At 39.0% G+C, this 19,654-nt stretch overlaps 1 protein-coding gene and 1 non-coding gene across 2 annotated transcripts in view; one reads left to right on the top strand and one right to left on the bottom strand.

Annotated features, from left to right (window-relative positions):
- Positions 1-19,654, top strand: part of LOC115216644 — a 45,014-nt gene that overhangs the window by 17,924 nt on the left and 7,436 nt on the right. Inside the window, exons 3-5 of the mRNA XM_029786133.2 lie at positions 2,396-2,514; positions 15,469-15,529; positions 18,224-18,354. Coding sequence (XP_029641993.2) covers positions 2,396-2,514; positions 15,469-15,529; positions 18,224-18,354 — 311 coding nt within the window. The remainder of the gene's footprint in view (positions 1-2,395; positions 2,515-15,468; positions 15,530-18,223; positions 18,355-19,654) is intronic.
- On the bottom strand, positions 4,552-4,654 carry LOC115216838. The gene has a single exon (XR_003882099.1). It is a non-coding gene; the product is annotated as a U6 spliceosomal RNA (small nuclear RNA).

The following is a 19,654-nucleotide window of genomic DNA, read 5'->3' as shown; positions in this document are numbered from 1 at the left end:
GGGACCAGTTTTAGAGCCAACTTACAATCTACATACACAATTTTTGCTTTGGTCTTCTCTGAGAAACCTCAAGTATTAGTCATGCAAAAGTAACAATCAGAGACACGATTGATTGGCATGTGCCTTACTATTGGTACAGCAAAAGACATTCCTTTCCGTTTTCCATTCAACCTCTGTCTAACACACAGTGTAACATATATGAGGTGCCCACCTCTTGTCTTGGTCCCCAACTTTACACCCAGAATAATATCTACAAGCAATTTTTAATTTGGTGGCAATGTTCTTCCGCTGGTCACGTGGAGCAAATTTTTCACAGACAAGCACCATCCATTCGTGGCCATTGCCAGCGCCGCCCCGACTGGCCTCGTGCCGCTGGCACATAAAAAGCACCATCCGTTCATGGCCGTTTGCCAAACTCGTCTGGCACCTGTGCTGGTGGCACGTAAAAAGCACCCACTACACTCATGGAGTGGTTGGCGTTAGGAAGGGCATCCAGCCGTAGAAACACTGCCAGATCAGACTGGGGCTGGTGCAGCCTTCTGGCTTCCCAGACCCCAGTTGAACCGTCCAACCCATGCTAGCATGGAAAGCGGACGCTATACGATGATAATGATAACAAAAGTTGTCTGGGTGATTCACACTGTCTCTCCTGTTCCTGATCTAACACAATGAACACAGTTAAAACAGTGATCACACAGAGTGAGAGATACACATACCACACGTGACGACAGCACAAACGGCACTGAGAGTTACCAAGAACAAACTAATGTATTTGGAAATTGCACACAATATGTCAACACCATCCATTGTTAAGCTAAATAATGAACTTTCTCATCGTTTGTTTATTGCTCTTGTTTCTTTAATTTTGAATTAAGAACGCTTTCATTTTAGCAAATTTTATAATACAGCCTATCATCATCATCATCATCTTCATCGTTTAACGTCCGCTTTCCATGCTAGCATGGGTTGGACGGTTCGACCGGGGTCTGGGAAACCAGAAGGCTGCACCAGGCTCCAATCTGATCTGGCAGTGTTTCTACAGCTGGATGCCCTTCCTAATGCCAACCACTCCGAGAGTGTAGTGGGTGCTTTTTATGTGCCACCAGCACAGGTGCCAGACGAGGCTGGCAACAGCCATGATCGGTTGGTGCTTTTTATGTGCCACCGGCACATGCCAGTCAAGGCGGCGCTGGCAACGGCCACATCTGGATGGTTCTTTTATGTGCCACCGGCACTGGTATTTCCATTGATTTTTGATCGATTTCGATTTTACTTGCCTCAGGTACAGTTATAATCTTACGCATATGCATAATTCAAAATCCTGACGTGCTAGAACAATTCTGAGTGCGGATTCGGAATCAGAATCCTCGACTTAGTCTAAAACTCTTGCTTTTACCCCAGTAGTAAAATCTTTGTTGTCCGGTGTAATAAAAGTGAAATTCTGTCTGTCCATCTGGGACCCCTCTATCTCAGCCAACATTTACTCTACATAGAGATATTATACCTTTTTCGAATCAGAATGATTCCAGGATTTGATTCTTGAATATTCTAGCATTGGGATCTGATTTAAAAGCATTTGGGTTGCTATTTCTAGCAGGCAAAAGCTTGGCTGATTCCCGCCATTTTGGTTGGGACATCAGAGGACATCAGATGACATCAGAGATCAAGGGGAGATAAATGACATTCGCTTCATTAATTTTACTTCGAGATAAGAACTTTGGGACAAATTGGCCAATAGTTGGAATTCAACTTGGGACTGGAGCAATAGAATAATTGCCTTACAAGATTAACACTCATCTGTCTTTAACCTCTGATCAAACACCACCAGGCATATAGTCATTATAGTCGTATTGTAGTCATGCTATTTAGCTCTCCTTAGTTTGGGGCTGCAGGCCCAAGTAGCCCTCCACAGGAGTTAGCTTAAAACCCCACACAGAGTGCAGCTTTTAAGCTAGTATTATATAAATGTGTGTATTACGAAATAATTTTTGACTAATTTCATTATTGATTCATTTCAAAATTAATTGAATTTCAGTCACCTGACATGTTTAAATACTTCTGAATTCCATTTTTGTTAAAACAGTTCCATTAAATGCTTCATGTTTGCTATGTTTTGGGTGGTAGACTTGATCTGTTGTCCAGTTTAACCCCACAACCTGATCCTCTGGTAAATCTAACACAGACCACACTGTTACATGGAATTTTGCCTTGACTTCAGCAAAGAATAACTTACTCCCTTCTTTGTCCCAATCTCTGAAGCACTCAAAACATGTCACAGGGTGTATTCCCTGTCCTTTGTCTACACCAAAAAAAAAATAGTAAACAAGATCGATACCATTGAATAAGAAAAAACATTGTCAGCCTGTTGTTGAAGTTATTGTTCCTCTTCTTCCAGTACCATCCCTTGATTCAGAAGATGCAAACTCTTCAAGATCTCTCCGTGATGCAATGTTAAAAGATTCCAGTGAGCCAGCTGCCGCTGCACCAGATCTCTCACCAAGATCCCTGCCTCAGGTAAAAGTTAATTTGAATTAAGAAATACCAATGCTTATTTATTATATTAAAGTCACCTTTTCATCATCATCATCATCGTTTAGCGTCCGTTTTCCATACTTTTGTATAATGTTAGTAGACATAATGTAGCGGTGCTCCAGTCAAATGACTGAAACAAGTACAAGAAATATATATATATAGGGAGAGTTTACAAAAAAAAACAAAAGACAAAGACAGGTGGTGTACAAAACAAACAGATGTATTAGTATAACGCTCAGGAATAGAAAAAGACTTTTACGTTTCGAGCCTACGCTCTTCTACAGAAAGGGACACAGAAAAAACAAGGAGAGAAAAAAATGTGTGTAGTGGCTAACGATCTATCATGGCAACTGACTGATATATATATATATTGAAAAGTCAGGTTGTATGATGCCTGTGTGTGAACAGCCATGCTACATGGCAGTGAAACATGGGCTGTGACTGCAGAGGACATGAGAAGGCTTGACAGAAATGATGCTAGTATGCTTTGCTAATGGACAGATGTGAGTGTACATCACAGTTATTAAGTGTAATGATAAGATGTGAAGGGTCACCATATGTGAATAGTCAAAGGCAAAATGAAACAGCATAATAACAACATCGGAAAGAAAAGAATAATATTCACAATTTTATTTGCCGGCTGTGGTTAGTAAAATAATAATAATAATAATGAAATTATTGTATACAGTGCTCAGGTGCTCCACAACTTGTCAAAAGTGTGTATAAAGCATATTATACATAGTAGTAATTGACAATAGTAATGATGTGTTGGTAGTGTGCAAGCTGTGCGTTCTGCTGACAGGGAGGAAGAAAGGGTAGGAATTATGTTGCCCTTTTCTAATTGGCTGATGCTATATATTGCCATACTCTGAACGCCTTACTTCCCTGGGCATGGATACATTGAAACTCCGACGTCTTGCAGCTGACTTGGCGGACACCCATAAAATTATTAACCATCTTACAAACAATAACTCTGAACACCTTTTAAACTCTACCTGTCTAACACCCGTGGACATGTTTACAAAGTCAGAAAACAACACAGCTCCCATGACTTCCGGAAACATTTTTTCACGCTGTGAGTTGCTGAAGTATGCAACAAACTGTTGGCATCAGTTGTTACTTGTTGGAGCACTGCATCCTCCAAAACTTCCATGCTTCCTGAGATTCGCCAACACTACACCTGATTTTGATGCACTGTTCACTTTCCAGACACTTGTACATTAGTGCATATACTTTATATGCACTTTTGACAAGTTGTGGTGCACTTGAGCACTGTATACAAAAATTTCATTATTATATATTGTTCCTGATTAACAGCTGACACAAATAGAGATGTATACTCTCTATTATCCGGTTGAACCAAAAAGGGCAAGAGAGAGATGATCTCAGTTATTTAGGGTATGACCAGGAAGTAGTTCAAACCTAAAACAATGGACTGACCCTTCAGTGACCAACAAACGTTCTAGGAGGTCAGATGTTTCTCATTAATCTCCCAGCATGGAGATAAAACACAAAGGGATCAGAGTGTCATTTGACAAGCAACAAGTGTGTAGATATGGTTTCGAATCTCAGTTAGGCAGGGCTAAGGGATCTCCTACACTAGTATGCTTCACTGGATGTGCAATGTCATGTACAACAGAGTGTAAGTATCTTGAGAGAAAAATTGGGCATAAGAGGCATCAGATGTGGTGTGCAAGAGAGAAGAGTGTGCTGGTTTGGTCATGTGATGCTTATGGACGAGGACAGCTGTATAAAGAAGTGCCAATCTCTAACTAGGGGAAAGCTATTTCTTTATTACCCACAAGGGGCTAAACACAGAGAGGACAAACAAGGACAGACAAATGGATTAAGTCAATTATATCAACCCCAGTGCGTAACTGGTACTTATTTAATCAACCCCGAAAGGATGAAAGGCAAAGTCGACCTCGGCAGCATTTGAACTCAGAACGTAGCGACGGGCAAAATACCGCGAAGCATTTCGCTTGGAATGCTAACGTTTCTGCCAGCTCGCTGCCTTTAAAAAATATGGAATGCCTCATGAATTTGCTTGTCATCCTTGCGCAGGGGCCATGCTAATCTTCTCTGTATCATTCCAATTTTAGAATATGTACCGCCGTAGTACTGTGGGGGAAACCTGTGGAAGAGGTAGACCCAGGGAGACATGGGACAACGTGGCGAAGTATGTTCTTTGAAAGTTCAGTCTCATGGAGGAGATGACAGTTTTTGTGGAAACTGGGTTCTCAAGGTGGTCATTAAGCTATGCAGTAATTTTGGGAGCTGTACTTTTGTGATCCTGTCTAACAATTCATGTAAGAATCCGATGGTCTCTGTCTGAAAGTTTTGTTTCAATGAGGAGGGTTTTTTTCCCTCTTTCTCAAAAGCTGTCATTACTTCTGAGACAGTACTTATTGATACACCAAATATTTCAGCTGTTTTCATTATGCTAGCACTTGCCATACGAGCACCAACAATTTGACCTCTATGAAAGTCCGATAGAGCTATCATTTTAATGAATTTTAATTACCTTTTTCTGATGATATCTGAAAGGAAACTGCAATTTAAGCAAAACATATTAAACAACACTAATAATAAATCAAAAAACAAAAACAAACAAGTTTTTGATGGTTTTATAGATATTTCAAAATTATGATGCTAGGTGTTTCCATTATTTTCTCCAACCCCTGAATATATATTTATATATATATGTTAATCAGTACTTCTTACTATGTTTAAGCCTTTAGGTGACAAAATAGTGAATATATTTGGGCTCTGGAAAATCCACACATAGCAAGAAACACTAAATCACTATAATATATATTTATCCCTTAATTTGTTGCTTTTGTATACACATACTGAGAAAAAAAACTTGCAGAACACATCATGTTATTCTAACTAGATACATCATGTAATCACCTGAAGAGACACATCTACACCGACAGATACTCCTAAACCAGTTGTTCAATATCTCACCGATGAGGGATCGATGCTAATGGGTCGAAACGGTTGTAGTGACCAATAAACATTCTCATATCTTCCATCTTCTATCTCTCTCATTAATCAAATATACACACACACACACACACACACACACTGCATGATTATGTCTCTGTCTCATTGCTATCTGGTAGCCCCCCATCCCGCCCCACCCCATCTACATACCAAGGTTTTCACCACTCACTGCTCTCCCTTGTGCTCTTGCTGTCTCCCACTCTCGCCTTCTGCTCTTCCCTCAGGCTTGGTAATCATGTATCTCTTTTACAGCAGTGCACCTGTTTCTATCCTCATTCCTGATCTCTCTCTCTCTCTCTCTCTCTCTCTCTCTATCTATCTATCTATCTATCTATCTATCTCTTCCTCTCTCTCTATCTATCTCTTCCTCCCTCTCAACCCTCTCTCTCTATCTATCTCTTCCTCTCTCTCTTCCCCCCTCTCTCTCTCTGGCTGGATAACCTTGTACCTCCTTCACAGCAGTGCACCTGTTTCTATCCTCATTCCTGATCTCTCTCTCTCTCTCTCTCTCTATCTATCTATCTATCTATCTATCTATCTCTTCCTCTCTCTCTATCTATCTCTTCCTCCCTCTCAACCCTCTCTCTCTATCTATCTCTTCCTCTCTCTCTTCCCCCCTCTCTCTCTCTGGCTGGATAACCTTGTACCTCCTTCACAGCAGTGCACCTGTTTCTATCCTCATTCCTGATCTCTCTCTCTCTCTCTCTCTCTCTCTATCTATCTATCTATCTATCTATCTATCTCTTCCTCTCTCTCTATCTATCTCTTCCTCCCTCTCAACCCTCTCTCTCTATCTATCTCTTCCTCTCTCTCTTCCCCCCCTCTCTCTCTCTGGCTGGATAACCTTGTACCTCCTTCACAGCAAGGCACCTGTTTCTGTCTCACCATAACCTTTCATTATCTGACACAAGATCACCTCCTCCAATGCCCCCTCCCCTCTCAAAGTTTTATACTTTGTCTTGTAAGTTAATTGGTGATGCTGCCATTGCAGGTGCCACTTAAGAAGTATGCAGTCCACACACTCTAAAGTGGTTGCCATTTGGAAGGGCATCCAGCCGTAAAAACCTTGCCAAAACTGACCTCACCTGTGCTTGTGCCACATAAAAAGCACTAAGTCCATTTTGCTGGGTTGTTGGTGTCAGGAAGAGCATCCAGCTGTAAAAACCCTGCCAAAACAGACACAGAGGTCTGGTGCAAATTACTGTCAGGCTAGCTCCTGTCAAACTGTTCAACCCATGCCAGCATGGAAGGCGGGTGATAAGCGATGATGATCATCATCATCATCATCATCATCATCATCATCATCATCATCATCATCATCGTTTAACGTCCGTTTTCCATGCTAGCATGGGTTGGACGGTTTGGCTGGGGTCTGGGAAGCCAGGAGGCTGCACCAGGCTCCAGTCTGATCTGGCAGTGTTTCTACAGCTGGATGCCCTTCCTAATGCCAACCACTCCGTGAGTGTAGTGGGTGCTTTTTACGTGCCACCGGCACGGAAGCCAGTCAAGGCGGCGCTGGCATCGGCCATGTACAGATGGTGCTTTTTACATGCCAGGGGAGGCTGGCAACAGCCATGGTCAGTTGGTACTTTTTACGTGCCACCAGCATGGAAGCCAGTCAATGAAAATTATAAGAACGTAAATTTTTGAATTAATAAGATTATGTCCACCTCTAACGTGAACATTAAGACATTGATGATGAGGAGAGAGAAAGAGAGATAAATGTATATAGATATATAAGTAGTGCTGTGCTTAGAAGTATTGTGAGATACACTAGCTGGCCCTGTGCCATCAAAAATGACGGCTAATTGTAGTATTTTATATATAAATAAGGTACATAATAATCACACATACAAACATTCACATACTTCCCTTGTAGACGCACACACATACACACATATACTCACGGAGTTGAAACGCTGTTTGATTTTTCTTTTCAGCATTGAATGTTCACCATCCCACTTCCATTGCACACACACAAACATTCACATACCTTCCTTTTACATACACACACATATTACTCACTGAGTTGAAACGCTGTTTGACTTTTTTCAATATAGTATTTCCATCATCCCACTACCACTTTGCCATCACCCCTTCCGTATTCATCTATCTCCTCTTCCTTTCTCATTCATATGTTGTGATGGAGAAAAACAACACAAGAGTATTATTATAGTAGATAGTAATACTACAAACAAAATACATTAAACATGTAATATACAAGGTTATTGGGTGGTGAGTTGGCAGAATCGTTAGCATGCCGGGCAAAATGATTAGCGGTATTTCGTCTGTGTTTATATTCTGGATTTAAGTTCCTCTGAGGTCGACTTTTCCTTTCATCCTTTTGGGGTCGATAAATTAAGTACCAGTTGTGTACTGGGATCGATCTAATTGACTGGTCCCCTCCCCAAACATTTCAGGCCTTGTATCTAGAATAGAAATATATATATATATATATATACATATATATATACAAGGTTATAGTTTTAACTTTCGGTATTTCTTTACTCAGGGTTTCATGCCTATTCTTAGACAAAGTTAGGGCTACCTGATTGAAAGAAACCTCTTGTTATCAAGGAGGCGAGCTGGCAAAAACGTTAGCACACCGGGCGAAATGCTTAGTGGTACTTCGTCTGTCTTTACGTTCTGAGTTCAAATTCCGCCGAGGTCGACTTTGCCTTTCATCCTTTCGGGGTCGATAAATTAAGTACCAGTTACGCACTGGGGTCGATCTAATCGACTTAATCCGTTTGTCTGTCCTTGTTTGTCCTCTTGTGGGCAATAAAGAAATAAGAAACCTCTTGTTATCAGCATGGTTGATCTTTTGTTGATTTTCAGTTTGTGTTATAGCTTGATAACGGTATAACGTTCCTTTTGTTTGTGTGTTTAAAGACATAATTATGGTTCAAACAACGTCTCATGAAGCTGCCCTCATACAGTCTAATATGATTTAGTGAGCTGTGTGTCTTGGGGAAGTGACACTAGAGTATGTCAAATTACGGATTGACACTGGCATAAATTATTCAAGGGACGTAACTATGTAAATAACCGAAGTTATCTCCCCTACTACGTAGAAATTTTTCAGAACCCTCTTCACAACTTGATTTGCAAGTTTTGGGGCTTATGTCCTAATAAGGATGTTTGAGATGAAGAGGGAGATTATACAAGTACAATGCCATAAATTTCAGAAAGGAGTGTTAGTCTGCTATATTGACCTCGACACAGATTCGTACTTATTTTATCAGATATGAATGCTGGGGGGGTGTCAGAATGTAAAGAGGGTGAAACTAAACAGTGCAAAACATGCTTCATTTATTACTGTCCCAATTACGAATTCAGCCATCCATACACTATGTACAGGGTGGGGGAGGTATTTATGGCTAATATAGTATTAGTGCTTATGTTATAAGCCTCAAGTCAATTGTCTTCTATCATCATCATCATCATCATAATGCTGCTTTCAAAATGTGACCACTCATATAATCATATTATACTTCAATCATTCTTTGGCATTTTGCATCATCTTCATCATTATTTATCACTAGCAGTATCGCCCGGCGTTGCTCGGGTTTGTAAGGGAAATAACTATATAAGCATTTTTAGAGAGTTATAGCCAAAAAATAGCAAAAAAATGCATTAAAAATGGAAAAAAATTATGGTAAATTTTTTTTTAAATCGTTGACTCATCGTAGACATTTTTAGAGAGTTACTTCCCTTATATAATAGCGAAAAAATGCATTAAAATGGAAAAAAATTATGGTAAATTTTTTTTTAAATCGTTGACTCATCGTAGACATTTTTAGAGAGTTACTTCCCTTATATAATAGCGAAAAAATGCATTAAAATGGAAAAAAATTATGGTAAATTTTTTTTTAAATCGTTGACTCATCGTAGACATTTTTAGAGAGTTACTTCCCTTATATAATAGCGAAAAAATGCATTAAAATGGAAAAAAATTATCGTAAATTTTTTTTTAAATCGTAGACTCATCGTAGACGCGTGCTAATACCCAGAAGGGCTCGATATGAATCACGACTATAAGATACCCGGTTTTGGTTAAACTGCACCACAAAATGTGGGAGTAGTTAGGAATCTAAATCGTAGGAGACAGACACACAACTTGAATTTTATATATAAAGATTTAACTCCATTGTCCATGCTAGCATGAGTTGGTAAGCTGAGCAGCTTTAGTATATATATATACTCTTTTACTCTTTTACTTGTTTCAGTCATTTGACTGCGGCCATGCTGGAGCACCGCCTTTTAGTCGAGCAAATCGACCCTGGGACTTATTATTCTTTGTAAGCCCAGTACTTATTCTATCGGTCTCTTTTGCCGAACCACTAAGTGACGGGGACGTAAACACACCAGCATCGGTTGTCAAGCAATGCTAGGGGGACAAACACAGACACACAAACACATACACACACATATATATATATATACATATATACGACAGGCTTCTTTCAGTTTCCTTCTACCAAATCCACTCACAAGGCATTGGTCGGCCCGGGGCTATAGCAGAAGACACTTGCCCAGATGCCACGCAGTGGGACTGAACCCTGAACCATGTGGTTGGTTAGCAAGCTACTTACCACACAGCCACTCCTGCGCCTCCTTCTTCCATTTTCCTGAGCGCCTAATAATAATAATACTGTAATTGTTCCACGTGTTGTTATTTTTTCTGTTTTCCCGTTTGGATTAACCTTATATATATATATATATATATATATATAATGATCTCATTAATTTATAATATGACTTTTAAAATATGTACTTGTATTATTATCTTATCTATTGATTTATATAATATTTTTGTATGCTTTTGATGTTCCCATTTGTAAAATGAATAAATAATCTAACATTATAATATCCGTTAAGTTGATGAACAAACTAAATTTGTTTCTCCATTTTCTTATTTGTATTATATTATATATATTATATATATATATATATAATATATATATATATTATATATATATATATATATCATCATCATCATCATCGTCGTTTAGCATCCGTTTTCCATGCTAGCATGGGTTGGACGTACATATATATATATATATATATATATACAAATTGAGATAGGGGTTGTAAATGCAACCCACCATGGGATAACGTATATCCAATATACTGCTAGTGAAGTACCCAACAAAGTTAATACATAAATGTTAATGATTGCGTTGTAATCAATTCATTTACTGTATTATATGGGCAAAGGTAAAATGATTTACCACAAATTACTAATACAAATAAGAAAATGGAGAAATACATCTAAATCAAATTGATATTTGATTTAGATGTACTTCTCCATTTTCTTATCTTGTATATATAATATATATATATATATATATATATATATATACACACACACACACGCATACACACTTGTACATACGTACATGTTTTTGTACGCATACATGTTCGTGTGTATGTGTGTGTATGTGTACTTACACACACATAAATACATACATATTACAAATGTACAAATATCAAAAGACAGAGACAGGTGAGGGAACAACAAACAAGGTGTATTAGTTTGACACTTAGGAAAAATGGAGATGAGCCTACACTCTCCATCAAAAAGGAATGAGGAAAGAAAACTGAGAAAAAACGACATGTTCTGGATTAATGGGTCGACGTGTTGAATATATATATTGGGGCACTTTTATTTTGTTTTCATAAATTAGATTACTTCAGCAATTAAATGGTGGTATTTATCTTGTTCACATCTCTTTCTCTTTTTCTCTCTCTCCCTCTCTCTGTATATATATACATATATATATATATATATATACATATATATATATATATACTCTTTTACTCTTTTACTTGTTTCAGTCATTTGACTGCGGCCATGCTGGAGCACCGCCTTTTAGTCGAGCAAATCGACCCTGGGACTTATTATTCTTTGTAAGCCCAGTACTTATTCTATCGGTCTCTTTTGCCGAACCACTAAGTGACGGGGACGTAAACACACCAGCATCGGTTGTCAAGCAATGCTAGGGGGACAAACACAGACACACAAACACATACACACACATATATATATATACATATATACGACAGGCTTCTTTCAGTTTCCTTCTACCAAATCCACTCACAAGGCATTGGTCGGCCCGGGGCTATAGCAGAAGACACTTGCCCAAGATGCCACGCAGTGGGACTGAACCCTGAACCATGTGGTTGGTTAGCAAGCTACTTACCACACAGCCACTCCTGCGCCTCCTTCTTCCATTTTCCTGAGCGCCTAATAATAATAATACTGTAATTGTTCCACGTGTTGTTATTTTTTCTGTTTTCCCGTTTGGATTAACCTTATATATATATATATATATATATATAATGATCTCATTAATTTATAATATGACTTTTAAAATATGTACTTGTATTATTATCTTATCTATTGATTTATATAATATTTTTGTATGCTTTTGATGTTCCCATTTGTAAAATGAATAAATAATCTAACATTATAATATCCGTTAAGTTGATGAACAAACTAAATTTGTTTCTCCATTTTCTTATTTGTATTATATTATATATTATATATATATATATATATATATATATATATATATATATATTATATATATATATATCATCATCATCATCATCGTCGTTTAGCATCCGTTTTCCATGCTAGCATGGGTTGGACGTACATATATATATATATATATATATATACAAATTGAGATAGGGGTTGTAAATGCAACCCACCATGGGATAACGTATATCCAATATACTGCTAGTGAAGTACCCAACAAAGTTAATACATAAATGTTAATGATTGCGTTGTAATCAATTCATTTACTGTATTATATGGGCAAAGGTAAAATGATTTACCACAAATTACTAATACAAATAAGAAAATGGAGAAATACATCTAAATCAAATTGATATTTGATTTAGATGTACTTCTCCATTTTCTTATCTTGTATATATATATATATATATATATATATATATATATACACACACACACACGCATACACACTTGTACATACGTACACCCATTGCGTACATGTTTTTGTACGCATACATGTTCGTGTGTATGTGTGTGTATGTGTACTTACACACACATAAATACATACATATTACAAATGTACAAATATCAAAAGACAGAGACAGGTGAGGGAACAACAAACAAGGTGTATTAGTTTGACACTTAGGAAAAATGGAGATGAGCCTACACTCTCCATCAAAAAGGAATGAGGAAAGAAAACTGAGAAAAAACGACATGTTCTGGATTAATGGGTCGACATGTTGAATATATATATTTGGGGCACTTTTATTTTGTTTTCATAAATTAGATTACTTCAGCAATTAAATGGTGGTATTTATCTTGTTCACATCTCTTTCTCTTTTTCTCTCTCTCCCTCTCTCTGTATATATATACATATATATATATATACATATACATATATATATATATATATATATATATTATATATATATATATATATAATTCATAAATGAGGGCAAGGGAAAAAAAATTCTAATGCCAAATATGCCGAAAAATTGGACATATTGTCCATTAAGCATATAATTTTTTCACTATACGCACGCTACTCGAATAAAGGTCGACAGAAATTTCTAAAAAATTTCATTATTACCATAGCGGACCGATTTCAGAGTTAGTTACTAAGAGCCCTCTCTTCATCAGTGATACATGTGGTAAAAGAAATAAATGAGATACTTACTCATACCCATGGAAGAAGCAAACACTAAGTCATGGGCACAACTAAGTACCCCAAATACATCCAAAATAGAAATACTCCAGCCCATCCGAGGCACGTGCGATTCGAACTGTGAGATGTGAGATGGTTAAGTAGAGGTAAATATTTCAGTTCCAAATAAGGAATTATGGAAAAGGAGGAGATATGGAATCTAGAGGGAAATAAGAGAATGAAAGTAGGAGTAAGATATAAAATATTGTAGTTGCAGTTCCATTATTCAATTAATGTGGTATGTAGAAGTGGTAAAAAAGTTTCTTGCACATGGTATGTAAGTTCCAGTAGTAGTTCATGCCTAGTTATTTCAAAGTATGGAGCTGGAATTTTGTGTTGCTTATTCAAAGGGGTTTTGTGGTGTTGCTCATTCGAAGGGGTTTAGGGGTTTTGTGGTGTGAATATATATTATAACACAGATTAGCTGAGGTTCACTACAGCTGTTTCGGAATGTTTTTTATTGATAAACACATTAATTAAATCAGGTAATTTTTTTTTTCTGGTGAATTAAGGGTAAAAATGTAACATTTAGGAATTTTCCACCCAAATAATATATAATTCATATTGACTCCCTCATATTGGTGCCAGTTGAGAAAATCTATTAGATCCTGAAAATTTTATATATATATATATATCAGTCATTTCAACATGTTGAACTGTTAATCCATACACATATTCTTTCTCTCTATGTTTTTTTTCTGTTCTCTCTCCATTTTTTCCTTCTCAATCCTTTCTGTCAAAGAGTGTAGGCTTGAAACATCAAAGACTTTTCCCCTCTCTCTCTCTCTCTCTTTTGGAGAGGCACTGAGCAGCTATACACACACATACACACACAGCAGTAACTCCCGCCTACCAAATTCAATCACAAAGCTCTGGTCGGCTCAGGGCTATAGCGGAAGACATCTACCCAAAGTGCCACGCAGTGGGACTGAAACCCGAAACCATTTACTTAGGAAGCAAGCTCCCTAACCACACAGCCATGCCCACCATGATCACCATGGCTGACCAGGCTATCAGATGTTGCTATACATCGCTGGTCACAATGCGCTTCACATTGTTTTAGCCTTCAAATGATGCCACCTTGGCTGGCTAAGCGAGCAGGCCAACAGAAGAAAGAGTGAGAGATAGTTGTGGAGAAAGAGTACAGCAGGGTTCTCCACCACCCCCTGCCGAAGCCTCATGGAGATTTAGGTGTTTTTGCTCAATAAACACTCACAACAACTCTGGGAATCAAAACCGCGATCCTACGACCGCGAGTCCGCTGCCCTAACCACTGGACCATTGCACCTACACACACACACACACACATACACACACACACCTATATATATATATATATATATAATAACAAAGGGTAAAATTAATTAATTAAGAAGTAATCAATAATTTCACCAAGTAGAATTCGGTATGAAAAAGGACCATTTCACGGTAAACTTAAGTAATACTTAATAAAAGGGTTCAGCAAAGATTTGCTTCACCACACACCAAAGTTTAGAAATAGCAGCCAGTTTAGAAATCTTAGCTATTTCTTCTCCTTTTTAAAATAGAAGAAATAGCTAAGATTTTTGGCTGCTATTTCTAAACTTCGGTGTGTGGTGAAGCAAATCTTTGCTGAACCCTTTTATGAAGTATATATATATATATATATATATATATATATCATCATCATCATCATCATCATCATCATCATTTAGCATCCGCTTTCCATGCTAGCATGGGTTGGACGGTTTAACTGGGGTCTGGGAAGCCAGGAGGCTGCACCAAACTCCAGTCAGATCTGGCAGTGTTTCTACAGCTGGATGCCCTTCCTAACGCCAACCACTCCGTGAGTGTAGTGGGTGCTTTTTTATATATACACACACACATATATATATACATATGTGTGTATATATATATATATGCCTCCCTCGCACTTTTCTCTTTCTTTCTCTCTGGATATTAACCATAATTCAAAGATCTCGTTGAAGAGGTACAATAATTGTAGACAAGTTTTGGGAATATGTAATCGCTTCCATGTTCATCTCACCAGCAGGAATGCATATATGTATGTCACACCCCACTCTCTCTTTCGATCTATCTATCTGTCTATCTATTTATCAATCTATCTATCTATTTGTCTATCTATCATATTCATTTCTATACAGTGCAATCTTGTTTTGATTTGTTTATTTAAATGCTTTTCATTTTCTGGTTCTAGATAAGAACACCATTCAACACTCCAAACCATAATGAAAGCTCTGAAACAAAAATGGACACAGGTAAATTTCCTCTTCATCTATAAATGCTTCAGTGACATTTTAATGCTTCTATATTAACATTGTGGAGGCGCAATGGCTCAGTGGTTAGGGCAGCGGTCGTAGGATCGCGGTTTCGATTCCCAGACCGGGCGTTGTTAGTGTTTATTGAGCGAAAACACCTAAAAACTCCACGAGGCTCCAGTAGGGGGTGGTGATCCCTGCTGTACTCTTTCACCCACTCTTTCTCCCACTCTTTCTTCTGTTGGCCTGCTCACTTAGCCAGCGGGGTGGCGTCATTCGAAGGCTAAAACAATGCGAACGCATTGTGACCAGCGATGTGTAACTACATCTGATGGACTGGTCGGTCACGTGATCATGTGATATTAACATTAGTGGACTGGGTAACTTATCTTTCACCTGATGTCTTTTACTTGTTTCAGTCATCAGACTGTGGCCATGCTGGGGCACTGCCTTGAAGGGTTTAGTCAAACACCAACACCAGTTATCAAGCTGTTTGGAGAGAGGGATACCAACACAAACACAATGACACACACACACACTCACACATGTTTACATATTTATAAATACACACACAGTAGGTTTCTTTCAGTTTCCTCTACAAGATGCCTTCTCAAGGCTTTAGCCAGTCCAACGCTATAGTAGGAAGCATTTTCCCAAGGTGCCATGAACTGGGACTGAACCTGGAACCATGTGGTTGGAAAACAAACTTCTTACCACACAGCCACGCCTACACCTGTGGACATTTGAATCAAGATGTTACTAGTAACTGGCACTGCTGGATGACTTATCTCTTTACTCTTTACACCTGCTTCAGTCATTTGACTGTGGCCATACTGGAGCACCGCCTTTAGTCAACCCCAGGGCTTATTCTTTGTAAGCTTAGTACTTATTCTATTGGTCTCTTTTGCCGAACCGCTAAATTACAGGGACGTAAACACACCAGCATCGGTTGTCAAGCGATGTTGTGGGGACAAACACAGACACACATACATATATATATATATATATATACATGTACATATATACTATGGGCTTCTTTCAGTTTCCATCTACCAAATCCACTCACAAGGCTTTGGTCGGCCCGAGGCCATAGTAGAAGACACTTGCCCAAGGTGCCACGCAGTGGAACTGAACCCAGAACCATGTGGTTCGTAAGCAAGCTACTTACCACACACCCACTCCTACACTTATCTATTGAGAACGACTCTTGTCTAAGGAGTGACAAAGTCATTCATTTCCATATGTTGCAGTCTGAAATAACCCTTTTATTGTCCCTTGCCCTGGCAGGGTAACAGAAGTGATAGCAAGATCTGAGCCGATGCCCTTGTAGTTTTGCAGCTTTGTATTTTATTTGTTTTGTAATTTATTTCTTATGTAGATGCAAGCATGGCTGTGTAGTTTAGGGGTTCACTTCAAAACCTCAATATTAAGGGTTCATCTGAAAGCAGCAAGCTGGCAGAATCGTTAGCATGCTGGGTGAAATGCTTAGCAGTTTTTCATCCATCTTCACATCCTGAGTTCAAATTCTGCTGAGGTCACCTTTGCCTTTCATGCTTTTGAAGTTGATAAAATAAGTACCAGTTGAGTACTAGTGGCAATGTAATTGACTTAACTCCTCCCCAGACATTGCTGGCTTTGTGCCAAACTTTGAAACCAGTAATAAGGGTTCAGTACCATTGCCTGGATGCTTTCAATTTGTGTCTTGTACTATAGCCATGGAATGACCAATATGCCTTGTGAATGAAATTGGAAGATGGGAAATGAATTGGTGATGATGTTGATGATGATGATTGTTGTTGTTGTTAAGCAACAAGATGGGTAAGGGTGATTAGGTGATGGTCTAGGGCTTAAGGGGCGGGAGACCCCAGACCTTGGAAAAAAAAAAACTTTGGTCGTCTTGTTGTAGTCAAGGGCTCTTCGTTGACGCCCAACACCACTGGGAGGTAGCCCTCGAAGTCGCTAGAAATGGAGATCTCTTGGTCTAAATTCTTGAACGGCTGATGACGATGATGATAATGACAATAATGATGATGATGGTGATGTTGACAGTGGGGTATATTGGGCTTTTTAGATTTGTAAGGAAAGGGAAATGAAGTTTTGCTATACTCATACCTTCTGATCATCTCTTATTCCTTCACTTCCCACAACTGAAATTGAAAATCATCATTATGCATTTTTAGAAAGATTTTTGGTTGCCAGCCTCGCCTGGCACGTAAAAGCACCATCCGCTCGTGTCTGTTGCCAGCCTCGCCTGGCCCCCATGCCAGTGGCACGGAAAAGCACCATCCGTTCGTGTCCGTTGCCAGCCTCGCCTGGCCCCCATGCCGGTGGCACGTAAAAGCACCATCCATTCGTGGCCATTTGCCAGCTCCGTCTGGCACCTGTGTGGGTGGCACGTAAAAAGCACCCACTACACTCACGGAGTGGTTGGCGTTAGGAAGGGCATCCAGCTGTAAAAACTCTGCCAGATCAGACTGGGCCTGATGCAGCCTTCTGGCTTCACAGACTCCAGTTGAACCGTCCAACCCATGCTAGCATGGAAAGCGGACGCTAAATGATGATGATGATTCAACTGATCTATATTGCAAAACAGAAAGAAGTCAGTTATTTATTTTTTTTTTTTTTGTGTGTTTTTTGGTGCTGGGGTGCCTTTCCCATTTTCATTCCTTCTGTCTGTTTCATCTCTCTTTCCAGACGTCGATGATAAAGCAGTTGTAAAAGAGCTAGAGGATTTGGATGTACCTCAGTCTTCGAACAATACCAGTTCATTTTCTTTTAGCCGTTCCAACAAAGTAACAGTGCGTACTGTCCAGAAACCTGGAGGGGTAAGCGTTACACATTTATTCTTTCTCCTCCTCCTCATCATCATCATCATCATTGTTTTAACATCCACTTTTCCATGCTTGAATGGGTCATACAGAATCCATTGAGGAAGATTTTCGGAAAGACTTCCACCCATCCCGTCCCCCACCCTCAATTTCCTCCCAAATTTGTTAATTTAAAAAAATTTTTTTTGCCAAAAATTCCCGAATTTGCTCTCATAACATAAAAACGGACGAAATGATGGTAGCCTACCTACCTTAATTATGATAATAACACCCTTAAAATCATAAATAATTCTGTCAGATAATAAGAGCGCATATATACTGAATAGCAAATCTGATGTAGAGATAAGCATACTGTTATGTGAATATTTGAATTTTTTTTTTATGGAAATTGCAGTTGTGATACCAGTGCCGGTGGCACATAAAAGAACCGTCTGAACATGGCCCTTTCTTTCTTGGGACACAAAACTCTGCTTGCGAAGACCTGTTGAAGCAAGTGAAATCGAAATCGATCAAAAATCAATGGAAATTGCAGTTGGGATACCAATGCCGGTGGCACGTAAAAGAACCATCCGAACATGGCCGTTACCAGCGCTGCCTCAACTGACCTCCATGCTGGTGGCACGTAAAAAGCACCAACCGATTGTGGCCGTTGCCAGCCTCGCCTGGCACGTAAAAAGCACCCACTACACTCACGGAGTGGTTGGCATTAGGAAGGGTATCCAGCTATAGAAACACTGCCAGATCAGACTGGGCCTGTTGCAGCCTCCTGACTTCCCAGACCCCAGTCGAACCGTCCAACCCATGCTAGCATGGAAAGCGAACGTTAAACAATCATGATGATGATGATGATAATTTGCAAATGTTCAATATTACTTAATCCTCCTATTTCTTATCTTACATCTAATAAAATTTTCGTCCTTCCCTCTACCTATTACTCCTCCTATCTACATATCTATCTGTCTATCTATCCCCCCTCTTTCTCTCTCTCTCTTGCTATATATATATATATATAGGAGTGACTGTGTGGTAAGTAGCTTGCTTACCAACCACATGGTTCCGGGTTCGTCCCACTGCGTGACACCTTGGGCAAGTGTCTTCTACTATAGCCTCGGGCCGACCAAAGCCTTGTGAGTAGATTTGGTAGGTGGAAACCGAAAGAAGCCCGTCGTATATATGTATAAATATATATATGCGTATGTGTGTTTGTCCTCCTGGCATTGCTTGACAACCAATGCTGTTGTGTTTATGTCCCCGTCAATTAGCGGTTCGGCAAAAAAGACCGATAGAATAAGTACTG

This window comes from Octopus sinensis, linkage group LG10 (genome assembly GCF_006345805.1).
Source record: "Octopus sinensis linkage group LG10, ASM634580v1, whole genome shotgun sequence".
NCBI classification, from domain to species: Eukaryota; Metazoa; Mollusca; class Cephalopoda; order Octopoda; family Octopodidae; genus Octopus; species Octopus sinensis.
This window is presented reverse-complemented; position numbering and strand designations above follow the sequence as displayed.